The following is a 12871-nucleotide window of genomic DNA, read 5'->3' on the forward strand; positions in this document are numbered from 1 at the left end:
GTCACACGTCGCGAGACATTCACACACCTTCAGACGTGGCTGGAGGACGCGAAAGCGAACGCCAATACCGCCATTGTTATTATGTTAATTGGGAACAAATGTGACTTAGAGGCCAAGCGACAGGTGTCGCGGGAGGAGGGAGAGAGTTTCGCCAGGAAGAACAACCTGGTGTTTATGGAGACAAGCGCCAAGACGGCGCAAAATGTGGATGACGCCTTTATGAAGACCGCCATGATGATTTACGAGAATGTGCAGAGCGGTGTTGTGGACCTATCCGTGGTGTCGGGTAAGCCTTCGCCTGCGGCTGCGGCCGTCACTCCTGCGACGCGAGGAGGCAGCTCCAACCAATGCCCTTGTTGATAGTTTTATTCATTCCGTGACGGACTAATTTTTTTAAATTCGCCGTTTTTCCTTCTCACTTAAGTGACATGTGCACACTTGAAGTGTTTGTGTCCGGCTCCGCACTGCTCACGCGTGGGGGAGGAGGGACTGCAAGAAGGGTGCAGCTGGGTGCCGGGAGGTAGAGGGAAGGCAGACAAACAATACGCAGTCGTACATATGCGCGCATGCAAGAAGATAGCTGTTGAGCGTACGGCCAAATGAAAGAACGGAGGAGAAACCAAAAAAAAAAAACAAGAAGAAAAATTAAGGGGGAGAAAAAAAAATATGGCTGAACACATTCAAGTAGTATCAAAGCAGATGAAAGGAAAGGAGAGGGAAAAAAAAAAAAAAAAAAGAAAGAGTTAAACGAGACATTTTTGTTTTAAAAAAGAAGGAAAAAAGAAAAGGAAAAAGGTGCGGTTTAGTAGAGACGAACATTTTGTGTCTATGCTTACAAAATGGCGAAATGCTTTTTCATATTTGTTCATGTAGCAACTTCATTCCTTTTGTGCGTGTTTGGATCCAATGAAAGCGACATTATATAGGGCATGAATGCATATATATATATATATATATATATATATATTTGTATATACAGAAAATGTGGAGAAGGTGCTGACTGCTATCGTCTTCTTTTGCGTGTGTATGTGTGCTTTTTTACATTTGGCATGCGTGTGTTTTTTTTGTTGGTTTTGGTTTCTTTTGGTTTCATTCTTTTTTTTTTTTTTTTTTTCTTGCGCCGGACGATGTCTGCACACACAGAATGCACATGTGCCGAGTGGTATAAATATATAAAGTTATGCATCTGTATTTATGTATGTACGTAAAGGGAAAGACACGTGTGAATAAAGCGGGGCTTTTTGTTTGGACTCACACTGAGACACTGTTCCCTTCATTCTCACTTTTTTCCCTTTGTGACTGCGTCTCTCTCTCTCTCTCTGTGTGTATGTGTCCAAGAAGGGGGCAGTGGGCGGTGGTGTTGGAGCAAGGATTACATATAAGGAGACGAGCAGAATAAAAGCAAACAAACAAAAAAAAAAAAGAATGGAAACAACGATGTTTTTTTGCAAATGCGACTGAAAGTGTGTGTGTGTGTGTGAGGCCGCGCAGAGAAGAAAAGAAGGGGAGAAATAAAGTTGTGGGGCGTCGGTTGGTGGGTTGGGAGGAGTGAAGGACGTGAGGGGAGGAGGCAGCAGGAGGACGGCCGTGGGTGGCGCTGCAATTCACACCGCCGCAACGATTCCCGCGGGAATTAACAGAAGAAGTAAAGGAAAATAAAAGGGGATGGGCGCGAGTCTTTTTTTTTTTTTTTGACATGGCGTGGCACCGCCCTCCTGAGAGGATGGAGGGAGACACGCGAAGTACCCTTTTGTTTTTCTCTTTCTCCTGTATTCTGGAGGCGGGGGTATAGTTTGCACGCTATTGAAAGCTGACGTTCTTCCGGTTACTTTTGACGCTTCTTTTTTTTTTTTTTGTGTGTGTGTGTGTTTGCGTGCGTGCGTGAGTATATTTTTGCTTCTGCCTCACCCGCGCCCCACGAACCTACGAGAAGTGACGCGAGAAGAAACAACGACAACAACAGTTGTCGTTCTGCTGCAGCCCTCTGTAATGGAATTGAAGGTGGTATGGCGTTACGAAGGTAGAAGGCTAGACGTTGTGTGCATGTAAGTGTGCACGTGGATTCTAATCTGCGGATCCCTGCGTGTCTGTGTTTGGGGCGCGAAGGGAGGAGAGGGGAAAAAGCGGGGAACCAGATGAGAGGGGAAAGGAGATTAAATGATGGTGGTAATGGCGACACGTGTCTTCACGATGGAATGGGTTTCCAGGAAGAATATACACATATGTATTTATAAGTATATATATATATATCCACGTATGAGTATGTCAGCAGCGGTTGGGATCTTATTTATTTATTTATTTTTTGTTTTGTTTCTTTTTGCTTTCTCCCTGTCCGTGAATTTCTTACTTTCTGTGCATGTGCATTGGCCTTGGGCTTTTGTCCTTTTGTGTGTTTCATTGTGGCGGTGCAGTCCACACCGAGAGCCGCGGACATTCATGCGAAGAGCGGAGGAACGCGGAGAACAGCCCTGCCCCCCACCTTTTTTTTTTTTCCTTTTTTCTAAACAAACATTTTTTAGTGAGAGGCGGGGGGAAAAGGGGGACGGCAGGTTGGTGGTCTGCCCGCATATGTGCACGTGGAATGTTTTACGGATTTTTTTGTTGTTGTTGTCGCAACTGCTTTCGTTTTTGCCTTTTTTTTTCTTTTTTGACGCACAGTTGAAAACACACGCAAGCACACGTGTCCACAATAAATAATAGTAATAGTAATAGTGCGGTAAAAAAGGAAAAAAAAAAAAAGAGAAGAAAAGTAAAAAAAAGAGAACAACACACACACACACACGCAGACAGACCAAAGGAATAGGCTGCAATTAGTGAACGGAGCCGTTTTGACCATTTCTCTCGGAACGCAAAGGAACATTCGGACACATGAGAGGCATTCCGCACCCCGCACTTCCCACGCTTCGCAGACACGGGCTTTGCTTTTTGCTTCTGCTGCTCAGCTGTGTGATGACGCCGACTCGTGCAGATGATGGTGCCGTGTCTATTATGGTGCCTGCGAACAAAGAGGAGTGCTTTGTGGAGGACATTCATGGCGTTGGAGTGAAGGTGTTTCTTCACTACATGGTGACATTTGGTGGCGTGCTTGACATCGACGCTGTCATCTATGGGCCGGACAACAGTCATATCTGGGACGCCCTCCGCGAGACGGAGGGACGTGTGCTCTTCAAGACACGCACGCCCGGTCGCCACCGCTTTTGCTTTTCTAACAAGATGAGTACCATCACCCAGAAAGTGGTGGCGTTCTCCATAACAGTTGGGGACTCGGGGATGGAGAGGAATAATGGCAAGCCGAATACAGGACCGGATCCGTTAGAACGATCCCTCATGCGTATTCAGCAAGGACTGCGTGAGGTGCAGGAGGTGCAGCGGTATCTCAGGGGTCGTGAGCGTGTGCACCGCGCGACAACGGAGGTGGCAAACACGCGTGTTGTTGTCTGGTCAGCGATAGAAATATTAATTATTGCGTTCATGGGTGCGGGCAATGTGTGGTACCTAAAGCGCATCTTCAATAAGCGAAGAGTGGTATAGGGGGGCATGAAGGAAGGGAGGGAGGGAGTGATGAGAAGATATGCGTGGCGGAATTTTTGAATTTATTCCGTGCATTATTAAAATTTCCTTTGTAGGCACAACGAATTGTAGAAGGAGGAAGGGGCAAACAATTTGGTGAGACCAAAGCAATGAAGAAAAAGAGAAAAACTAGTTATTTTCCCATCAGCTGTACAGTAAGCCCTCTCTCTCTCTCTCTCTTTATTTACATTTTGTTACACAACATTCATCTCCTCATGTATATATAAATATGTGCATCTTCGGTTTACTTCCGTACATTCCCTTGAATGAATGAGGAAGCAGAAGAAGATGTTGGAAACAGAATGATGGCTTGGCTGGGAATGGGCGGACCAGGAGTGGAGAGGGGGGCAGGGGGCACGTGGATTTCTTTGGGCGACAGCAGTTTTTTTTTTTTTTTTTTTTTTTTTTGTATTCCACTGAATTTTGTGTTCTTCCATATTTTTCGTATGCGTGTGACTACATCTTTTATGGTACAGTACTTTGATCGCATTGCAGCGCTGAATGCATGTGATGCGGCGTAAAAGAGCGCACACACGCGTGCGGCTTATTATTATTAACCTCCAATGCATGTCATACACTCACCACCATTTCTTTTTTTGTTTTGTTTTGTTTTGTTTTCATGTTGGTTATTATTATTATTATTATTTTTGCTTCTGTCGTGTATAAAAACAGCATTTCTCCGTTTCTTTTTTTTTTTTTTTTTGTTGGCGGCCTGCGCGCACACACGCACCAGAGCTGTGGACGGATTCACCCCCGTTCATCGTGTCATCTGCACACGCCGACAGGGAGGCGCACAACTACCGGGAAAGGGGCGCGTAGGCCAGGGAACGGCATAAGAAACAAGCAAGAAAAGAGGGGAATACGTGTGTGTTCAGTCAAACGAGCGGAGCGGTCAGCCACGGGGGGGAAGAGAAGAAGAATAGAGAGAGAGAGGGAGGAAAAAGGAGCGGGAAAAGAAGCAGCGAGAAAAAATGCCCAGGAGAGTTCTGCTGGGCAACTGGTTTGAGGAGGAGGCGTACATGCGGGATCGCAGACGCCTCATGGAGGGTCGTAATGGTGGCGTCGTGGATGCCGCACGTGAGACGCAGCTCATATTGGCCAAGGTGAAGCACCACAACACGCCATATCACTTGTCCCCCATGCATGACGACGGCTTTCTACACTTTTACACTCCAGTAATGCTACAAAATGCTGAAACACTTGGCTTTATTTCGCTTGACTTAGAGGATCGCGCGCTAAAACCCACAGGGTGGCGTGTTGTCTGTTCCACAGCACCAGCCAGCGGTCCGACTTTGCGCAATTGTTTTTTATTGGCCCCGGCGCCTACCGGCCCCACAGATATGATTGCTCCACCACCCGAGGAGGAGGACGTGGTGCACTACGGGCAGCCGTTTTTTATTATGACCGTGCCAGAGCTGTGTGATAACCCGCTTTCGCTTGCCTCAGAGCACAAAGGGCCTCATAGCGCGTCAAAGGTGACAGGAAAGTATCAAGATGTGTTTTTTTCACCGGACGGCAACTCCGCGGAGACGATGTGGGTGGCGGATTTCTCGAACCCCGAGTATTGTGAGGACATGCGTGACAGGCCTGTGAAAGGGGACGCCGTCTTGGTGATCCGCCACAACCACACCAATGTCCCACTGGCAAGCACAAAGGCAGTCTTTTACAACGACTTTGGACCGGAGTATGAGGTCTGCTGCAATAAGTTTACAAGGAGTCTTAAGGGCCCATTGACAGATGAAAATTACTGGATCTTTGTTCATAGTGAGGAGCGTGGAGAAGAGGGTGAAGAAAAACAGGAGCATGCCTCGACCACTGCTTGAGAAATTCCGGAGGCGGACAACGATCTCAGCTGAGGAAGAAGAAGAAAAAGACTCATTTCAAGGGATGCCATGCGTACTTTACTGGCTCATGTAAGACTCTGCGCCGCTTAGAGGGGGGCGCGGCTGCTGTGAAGGAAAAGACACTCCTCAAAAAAACAAAAACATATATATATATGTATGAGGCGGGGGAAAAAGAAAAGAAGGGGAAAAGAAGGAAATAATGTTCCATTATTTCCGCTGGTTTTATGGGTGGAGAGAAACGTGTGGCACCCGCGGTGTGAGGTATATGTATACGCATATATGTATAAAAATGCATGTTTGCATGTATCTCTGTATGTCTTTATTTTATTTCTTTGAGAGGCATGAATTTGTGTGAACTTTGCTTTAAACACCGTACCTCTTTTTCTTTTTTTTTTGCCATTTTTTTCTTGTATTATCCCCTTTTTGGATGGGCGTCTGCAGAGAGCAGCACAAAAATAAAACAAAAAACAAAAACAAAAGAAAACACAATAAAAGGAGAAATTTTGGAAAAGCTTGGAGCCATGTGGTTTTTCTTTTTACTCTTTTCTTTCCTTAATCAAAAGTTTATGCCTTTTGTCATTTTTCTCTTTACTCTGACTGACGTTATGTCAGCTTCCGCGGCCATTTTGAAGGATCCACGATTTCTTATTCATGGACCGTCCTACGCCTACCTGGATTGCTCCGCGTGCCTTGCCTTTGCTGGATACCTGGGGGAGCGGATGAATGCTTCTCTCGAGTATGACGGTAGAGGTGGTGCTAGCTTCCTTGCCACGCATCGTTTAAATAAGGAGAACAAGCTTCAGCGTAACTTGTATGCGACAAGCGAGTTGCGTGCAGTGGAGGTTTTGGAAAAAATATGCAGTGTTGCTCTTGAAGAGAACTACGTCCTGCATTTGGATATCGACCGGCGTATTCGCGTGTATCAGTCTGGGAACACGGATTTCCCCTATGCTCAACACTACAGTGTGCAGGACTCTGATGCACTAAAAGTCATCTCTAAAACAGCTGTTCGGGATTTTTGCACGCGTTTGATGGACGAGGAGGAGGAAGCCATGATGAATGTCGTGCGTGAGGTGCGTGAGCTGGCGGAGTTGGAACTACGTCTCTGTGGCGGCAATGATGTTAATAGGAGTTCAGTGAAGACGCCACTGCCAAAAATTGAGGCGTTGGTCACAGCTGTGTGCATTGGGACAGAAGCGAGCATTGCTGCGGAGCTGGGCCGCATTCAGCGTTACGAGAAGTGGCAGGAGAGCATATCCAGGCGGCGGGAAGAAGCGATTAAAAAGATTGGCGGAAAAAGTGAAGAACCCATCGTTGCGAAGGAAGTGGTGCACGGTGAAAAAGACCCACAGCCGTGGTTCTCGGTTTCCAAAAGTACTTTTTCTTCCAGCGACAGCGAGGAAGGAGACGATGACGACGAGGGCGGACTGGAATCAATTGGCATTGATTTGTAGCTGCCCACCGTTAATATTTTTCCCCTTTTTTTTTCTTTTTTTCCTTTTTTTTTTTTTTCCCTTTTTCCACATTTGTCTTTTTCCTTGTTTTTTTTTTTTTTTTTTTTTGAACGGGAAACGCGACAACTTGCGCCGTAAGGAAGAGAGGATCCGTTGAAATGGCAATGGACGAGCGTCAGTTGTGCGAGCCAATTTGCCCTGAGAGAGATGTTTGAAATGATATCTAAAAATCCTTCTTTTTTTCTTTTTTTTTTTTTTGTGTTGATTTCAGGTGTTTGAATGGACTCGGTATTATTTTTATTGCTTCAGTGGTTGCTGCCAACACCGGAGTTGCATTTCTCTTTTCTCTTTTCCTTCTTTTGGGGAAGAAAACTAAAGTAAAACATGTATGAAAAGAAAGTGAGAAAGCGAGAGTGAGAGTGAGAGTGAAAGTGAGAGCGAGAGAACAAATATTTGTGGATGAACGAATGAAAAAAAAAAAAAAAAAAAAAGAGAGAGAGACGGTGCGGGAGTGCGTGTGTGCCAAAGACGAACATGTGTGATTACTGTTGGTGATATCGTCTGAGAAAAAGTGGAGTTTTGTCAGTAGAGGCAGTCATAATTTCCCTTCTATGCGGAATCTGCGGAAATTATTATTATTATTATTATTTTTGTTGTTGTTGTTGTTAACTCTGCCCGGCTGTACTTTCTTCTCTATCTCTTGTATCCTTTTTTTTTTCTCCCTTTCTCTCTCTCTCTCTCTCTCTGTGTGTGTGCGTGTGGGTATCAGTGCAATACAGAGTTATCTCGTTTTGAACTGTCATTGCTGGGGACTTTAGGCGCAGAAAAACGCACAAAAACAACAATAACAAAAAAAAAATGTCCACTAGCGGGGCGCCTCCGGGCGTTAATATGCCGAAGAAACGTGATCCACGTCTTCGTGGCGTGCAGCAACCGCAGGAGAAACAGTTTTTCGACTCCGCGGACTACGAAGTAAAACGACAACAGCGGCAACAGCAATCACAGCAGCCACCACAGAAGAACCGGACGCCCCCGCTGTGCTCGCCACCTTCCTGAATGGAGTGAAGCAAGCACCAGTGGAATGGACATGGAGAAACAACAACACAGAAGGTGAAGCGAGGAAACGTGGAGAGGGAGGAGTGGCCTTCATAGAAAAAGCAACACGAGGGTATAAAGTGGGAATATGTACGTGGTGAACGCACTCTTGGGGCGACACTGTGATTGTGCGGAGTAGGCACATGTGTGCATGTGTTGATTCTGGTTGGAGTTGAGAGTGGGATTGCTTCTCAAGGCGGGAGGATGAGGCGTGCTTTCTTTCCTCGACACATTCCTCACCAACTTGCCGGGTTGAGCCTCGACACAGGAGGTGCTATATATATATATATATATTTATCTGAAGGTTTATCGGCTAGGAAGTGGAGGGTGGGGATGGTTGGTAGGGGGATTTTCAACCGCAAGGAAGAAGGGGGCGGGGGAGAGGGACGGAAATCCTTCTTTCCCTTGTTTCTCATTTCTTCTCTCAGTTTGCATGTGTCATTGGTTGAGGGAGTGCCGTGTTTCATGTTTTTTTTTTTTTTTTTAACTTCTTTTTGCTTGTATTCTACACCCTCAATGCGTGCCGTTTCGGCGCTATCAAGTGCCTCTACTTTGTCACGCATTCTTTTTTTTTCTTTTATTTTTTATTATTTTTCAGCTTTTTACGCCAGTGAGCTTCATTGACATAAATAAGGGGAGACGGTGGCAGCAACAGCGACGGCAATTTCGGAGAACAAGGAGGAGCCGGGTTGGCTGAGAAGGAAGAAACAATAACGGAAATAAGCGAAGAAAAGGTTTAGGTGGCACATTCTTTTTCTCTTTACGTTTTGGGCGGGGGGAGGCAATGCAACGGGGCACGGCACTGTCGTCAAACAACCCATTCAGGGAGAAAAGCGATGACCTCCCTGTGCCGGGAAATGAACCGGGCAACACACAGACAATTGCCGAAGCTATCAAGAGTGATGATGCCATGATGGTGAATGAACTCAAGGCACTTTCACGGCGAGCAGAACAAGGAATACGGAAACGGAGAAGATTTCTATTCGCGGAGGTGTTTTAAAGTCTCCTTTGGTGCGTCGCATCGGGCGTGGCCCGCGAACGGTAGAAATTAAGGAGACTCACAGCAGGGAAACATTTATCGCCAAGAAACGGGAAGTGGGTCTCATGCGGCTTGATCTTGCAAACAAGGAGGCTGAGATCCGTCATTTGGAGGAGGAAATGGATCGTGCGGAGAAGCGGGTTCGTCAACAGCAGGAGCAGCTTGCCAGCACAGAGGAGAAATTTAACAATTTTCTTAAACATAGCAATTTGGAACAGGATGCTGCCGTAAGACGAGCAGAGATTGAGAGCAAAGCCAAGTTGGAGCGTCTTATCGACATCAAAAAGCTCTCAGCACAAATTAGTCATATGGAACAAGACATGCGCAAGACAGAAATCCAGTTGGAGCTGTGTAAGGAGTATAAGGAGTTTATGGACAGCATCACGGTACCCCAGTGGTTCTACGATGTTCTCTGTAGTCTTCGTGTGAACGATGCCAGTGAAGTGATTTTGCGCGAGGCCGAGGCGGAGTACACACGCCGGGCAGAGGAACTAATGGTGGCGATGCAAAAGGCTGAGGCTCGACGTGAATCTCACCAGCCAGTGGTTTTTGCTGAACGTCAGAAACGAGGTGGTCTTCGGGAAGAGAGGCACAACGACGAAAAAAACGATGGGTCATTGGAAGAAGAGGAGGGGGAGCAGGTGCCAATTGAAGCCCAACTGGAGAAATTACACCAAGAACTTGAGGCCGAAGCACAGAAGCGACAGGTGGAGGCAACCGAATCTATTAAAAAAGAGGTGGAGGCACTTTCTGTAGAGGAAGTACGTGCAGTGCTGGACAAAGAGTACCCACAGGAGCGCATCCCAATGTACTTTACAGAACCGGATCAGATACTCGACATTTTTATTAACGTCGAAGAGGGTAACTTGTTTCTTATTCAAAACAGTCAAGAACTAGAGGAAGAGCTGGAGCGTGTCGCCATGGAATATTTTCATGAGCAGGAAGAAATGACCACTATGATGCGGCAGCGACATGCGCAGATGGAGTCGCTGGCGACAAGGATCAAGGAGGCACAGGAACGTTTGAAACAACTAGAGGAGCGCTTAGCGGATTTGGAGAACACTGAGGACGGCGCTGACGCGGGGCTTGAAGCTGCACGCGGTAAGAAGGACATTGTCTCTTCCAGGAGGAATAAAGCTGAACCTGTGATGAGGCAAGAGGTACTAAAAAAGCTCATTGAGCGTGCTGTGACAGATATATTTCGATGCATTACTCAGCATTCGGTTTCTCCGCGTCGCCCCGAAGATGGCGAGGGACTTGAGGATAAAATGCGGAGTGCAGTGAGACAAAAACCACTCAGTGCACGTAGTAGAAGCTCTCAGGCTGCGCTTTCTCCCAAAGCCAAAGGCAAGAAGAAGGACCGGAATATCTCTGAAACAGCACCTGGTGGAGGAGGGGTTGAAGGACAGAGTGACGGTGAGGCCAGCGCCAACATGTGGCCTGTGGAGATGCTTACTATCATTGAAACCAAGATAGACGAGTACATACACTATATCAACAACCCCGAAAACGGCATAGAACAGTCTCTCATTATGAGTGTCATCAAGATGCGAGACAAGGAACGCCGTCACCGGGCTCGAGTGATTCAATTGGAACGGCAGTCAACAGAAAGAGAGGAGCGCAACAAGCGAGCTCTTCAACGTTCACAGGCACCCGTTGTGCGGCGACGTGGGAAGCCGGTTATGTGGCGTTCTCATCCCCCGGTTGAGACAGTGCGGGGCAAGGAAGTGAAACAAGGCCCCGAGACAGAGAAAGAATCGGACCAGGACGATGAATTCTTCCTATGAGACAAATTGCTTGGTGGTGGTGAAGGGCACTGAAATGTAGTGGGCATTTAATGGCTGAGAAATGAATTAAAAAAAAAAAAGGAAAGGGCGAAAGGCGCAACTTTTCCCCCTTTTTTTATTGTGTGTGTGTGTGTTGTTGGCTGTTTATCAGGGGAGAGTAGGACACGGTGAGAGAAACGAACTCGCCACTAATTTGCTCATGAATGTGCCTTATGTAATTAGACTACGCCTAGTGCATCTCATGTAAAGTGTTGTGAGCCGATGTAGGATAACGACATTGTGTCTGTGCCTTTGCCTTTGCCTTTGATCCGTTTCTTTGTAAATGTTGGACTCCAGTCTTCTTTAAATCTGTTCCTGTTACTGTCACTTTTACTAATCATGTTGCCGCTACCACGGGTTTTTGCGGTGAAGTCTCTATGTTTTTTTTTTTCTTTTAACTATGGTGTTACACAAAAGGGGCCGGAAGAAAAGGAGGAAACCTAAACTTTAGCCGGAGGGCCGTTGCTCTATTGTCGTATCCGCCGCAGGAATGGCGAAGAAGCATCGCGTGAAGCGCCAGAAGTATGTGGAGCACCTTCTCCGCCTAGAGAAGGAAAGGGATGAGTACCTCGCGAAACGCATGCGTTCCAAGCGCAGTCGTGCGGAGCGCAATGCGGAGGACATATTTGGCGAGGCGAAGGAGAATCTCACAATGGGTGAAATGAAACGTGAGCGCAAAGAGTCGGCGGCTAAGGAGCAGGCGGTGTTGTCTCCAAACGAGCAAAAAGAGAAGGAAGCCGTGAATGCTTCTGTAAATATGGAGAGGGCGGAGAATAACGGGGACAATGCTGCGTTACCGGCAGCGAGGAAGGGGTTGAAGCGAATCAATCGAAGGTATTAATGAAGTGTTTTTTGCTTTATTTTTGGTTCCGCTGCTGCTTTTGATTGGACATCTGATGATTTGTGTCACGTAATCGTATAAACATTTGAATGGAAGTCACTCTTTTTTACGTTCGATGAGGAGTGGTTGACAATGGAGCTGAATTCTCACAACCGTAATATATATATATATATATAACGGTGTGGTCTGATGAATAATTGGCGGATTTCTGATTACCCTCGTTCTAAGGAGAACACTTTATGAAACTTCTCAGCGTATCATACAATTTTTCTTGCACCCACACTAAACAGGCGGAGAAGATTGAAATAGTTGTGCTTTATTACTTAGGTTTAAACAAATGCTTTTTTTCCCCTTTACTCTTTATGCCACCAATCTCTTTTGAATCTTCTTAATAATTTCTGTTGGCTTTATTTCTCTGATATACGTATTGGTTGTAGTATTTTTTTTTTTAGGAGAGTGCATACACGCATGGGAAAGACAAAAGGCCACCCTCGCAGAGATGAAGGGCAGAAGGGCTGGAAAGGTGCACAACGAGGCGGATTTTGCAGCCGCGAGCCATGTACAAATCCCTGTAGCGTGCCGTTGGCGATGTGGGACTTTGAGCAGTGCGATCCTGATGCCTGCTCTGGTCGGCGTCTATATCGTCAAAATGCACTGCGTCTTTTAAAGCTGCGGGAACCCTTTCATGGGGTTGTTCTTACACCCACAGCCACAGAGTTCATGAGCCCTGCCGATGTGGATATCATTGCCCAGTTTGGTGCTGCGGTGGTAGACTGTTCATGGAAGCAGCTACACGCAGTGCCATGGCGGCAGATGAAGATGGGTGCTCCACGATTGTTGCCGCTGTTAATTGCCGCCAATCCCGTCAATTACGGTCGGCCATCAAAGCTGAACTGTGCGGAGGCATTGGCAGGGGCTCTTGCCATTGCTGGCCGCATGGAGGACGCAAGGTGCGTCTTGTCGTATTTTTCGTGGGGAGATAGCTTTTTTGATGTAAATGCCGAGTTGTTAGAAGGGTATAGCAAATGCGCCAACCCCGCAGAGGTGGTGGCCTTTCAGGGAAAGTACGTGGAAACGGAGGCAGTTGAAAGTGCGGCCCGACGGGAGATAGACCTAAATAATATGGACCTGATGGATGCAGTTCCACTAAACGTTAAACGGGGTAAAATGAGGAGTCGAAACAAATGAAGAACGAAGATGCC

At 46.7% G+C, this 12871-nt stretch overlaps 8 protein-coding genes across 8 annotated transcripts, besides 26 other annotated features; all 8 read left to right on the plus strand.

Annotated features, from left to right (window-relative positions):
• Tc00.1047053503987.4 (ras-related protein rab-2a, putative) lies at positions 1-360 on the plus strand (the record flags this gene model as incomplete). The annotated part of the gene is made up of 1 exon (XM_802307.1): positions 1-360. A coding segment is annotated over one exon (360 nt), but the record flags the coding sequence as incomplete, so codon positions are not given.
• Positions 1-4157: a sequence feature (heterozygous, non-Esmeraldo-like haplotype).
• Positions 702-740: a sequence feature (A-rich).
• Positions 938-976: a microsatellite.
• Positions 1093-1117: a microsatellite.
• Positions 1855-1891: a microsatellite.
• Positions 2213-2250: a microsatellite.
• Positions 2284-2304: a sequence feature (AT_rich).
• Positions 2596-2648: a sequence feature (T-rich).
• Positions 2719-2764: a sequence feature (A-rich).
• Tc00.1047053503987.10 (COP-coated vesicle membrane protein p24 precursor, putative) lies at positions 2869-3531 on the plus strand (the record flags this gene model as incomplete). The annotated part of the gene is made up of 1 exon (XM_802300.1): positions 2869-3531. The coding sequence occupies one exon, from the start codon at positions 2869-2871 to the stop codon at positions 3529-3531; it is 663 nt and encodes a 220-aa protein (XP_807393.1).
• Positions 3953-3978: a microsatellite.
• Positions 4158-4278: a sequence feature (areas merged during assembly that could not be assigned to a particular haplotype. This can correspond to areas where the two haplotypes were merged or to regions with more than two copies in the genome that were merged during assembly.).
• Positions 4165-4188: a microsatellite.
• Positions 4197-4216: a microsatellite.
• Positions 4279-12871: a sequence feature (heterozygous, non-Esmeraldo-like haplotype).
• Positions 4472-4537: a sequence feature (GA-rich).
• Tc00.1047053503987.20 (calpain-like cysteine peptidase, putative) lies at positions 4542-5393 on the plus strand (the record flags this gene model as incomplete). The annotated part of the gene is made up of 1 exon (XM_802301.1): positions 4542-5393. One exon carries the CDS (start codon positions 4542-4544, stop codon positions 5391-5393), a length of 852 nt encoding a protein of 283 aa, XP_807394.1.
• Positions 5676-5731: a microsatellite.
• Positions 5708-6868, plus strand: Tc00.1047053503987.30 (hypothetical protein, conserved; the record flags this gene model as incomplete). Its single annotated transcript, XM_802302.1, has 1 exon — positions 5708-6868. One exon carries the CDS (start codon positions 5708-5710, stop codon positions 6866-6868), a length of 1161 nt encoding a protein of 386 aa, XP_807395.1.
• Positions 5864-5903: a microsatellite.
• Positions 6894-6976: a sequence feature (T-rich).
• Positions 7102-7126: a microsatellite.
• Positions 7261-7313: a sequence feature (GA-rich).
• Positions 7339-7359: a microsatellite.
• Positions 7497-7536: a microsatellite.
• Positions 7586-7614: a microsatellite.
• Tc00.1047053503987.39 (hypothetical protein, conserved) lies at positions 7727-7924 on the plus strand (the record flags this gene model as incomplete). Its single annotated transcript, XM_802306.1, has 1 exon — positions 7727-7924. One exon carries the CDS (start codon positions 7727-7729, stop codon positions 7922-7924), a length of 198 nt encoding a protein of 65 aa, XP_807399.1.
• Positions 8239-8261: a sequence feature (AT_rich).
• Positions 8529-8558: a sequence feature (AT_rich).
• Tc00.1047053503987.50 (hypothetical protein, conserved) lies at positions 9068-10789 on the plus strand (the record flags this gene model as incomplete). Its single annotated transcript, XM_802303.1, has 1 exon — positions 9068-10789. The coding sequence occupies one exon, from the start codon at positions 9068-9070 to the stop codon at positions 10787-10789; it is 1722 nt and encodes a 573-aa protein (XP_807396.1).
• Tc00.1047053503987.60 (hypothetical protein, conserved) lies at positions 11319-11669 on the plus strand (the record flags this gene model as incomplete). The annotated part of the gene is made up of 1 exon (XM_802304.1): positions 11319-11669. One exon carries the CDS (start codon positions 11319-11321, stop codon positions 11667-11669), a length of 351 nt encoding a protein of 116 aa, XP_807397.1.
• Positions 11825-11846: a sequence feature (AT_rich).
• Positions 12138-12857, plus strand: Tc00.1047053503987.70 (hypothetical protein, conserved; the record flags this gene model as incomplete). The annotated part of the gene is made up of 1 exon (XM_802305.1): positions 12138-12857. The coding sequence occupies one exon, from the start codon at positions 12138-12140 to the stop codon at positions 12855-12857; it is 720 nt and encodes a 239-aa protein (XP_807398.1).

This window comes from Trypanosoma cruzi, genomic scaffold (assembly GCF_000209065.1).
Source record: "Trypanosoma cruzi strain CL Brener 1047053516833 genomic scaffold, whole genome shotgun sequence".
NCBI lineage: Eukaryota > Euglenozoa > Kinetoplastea > Trypanosomatida > Trypanosomatidae > Trypanosoma > Trypanosoma cruzi.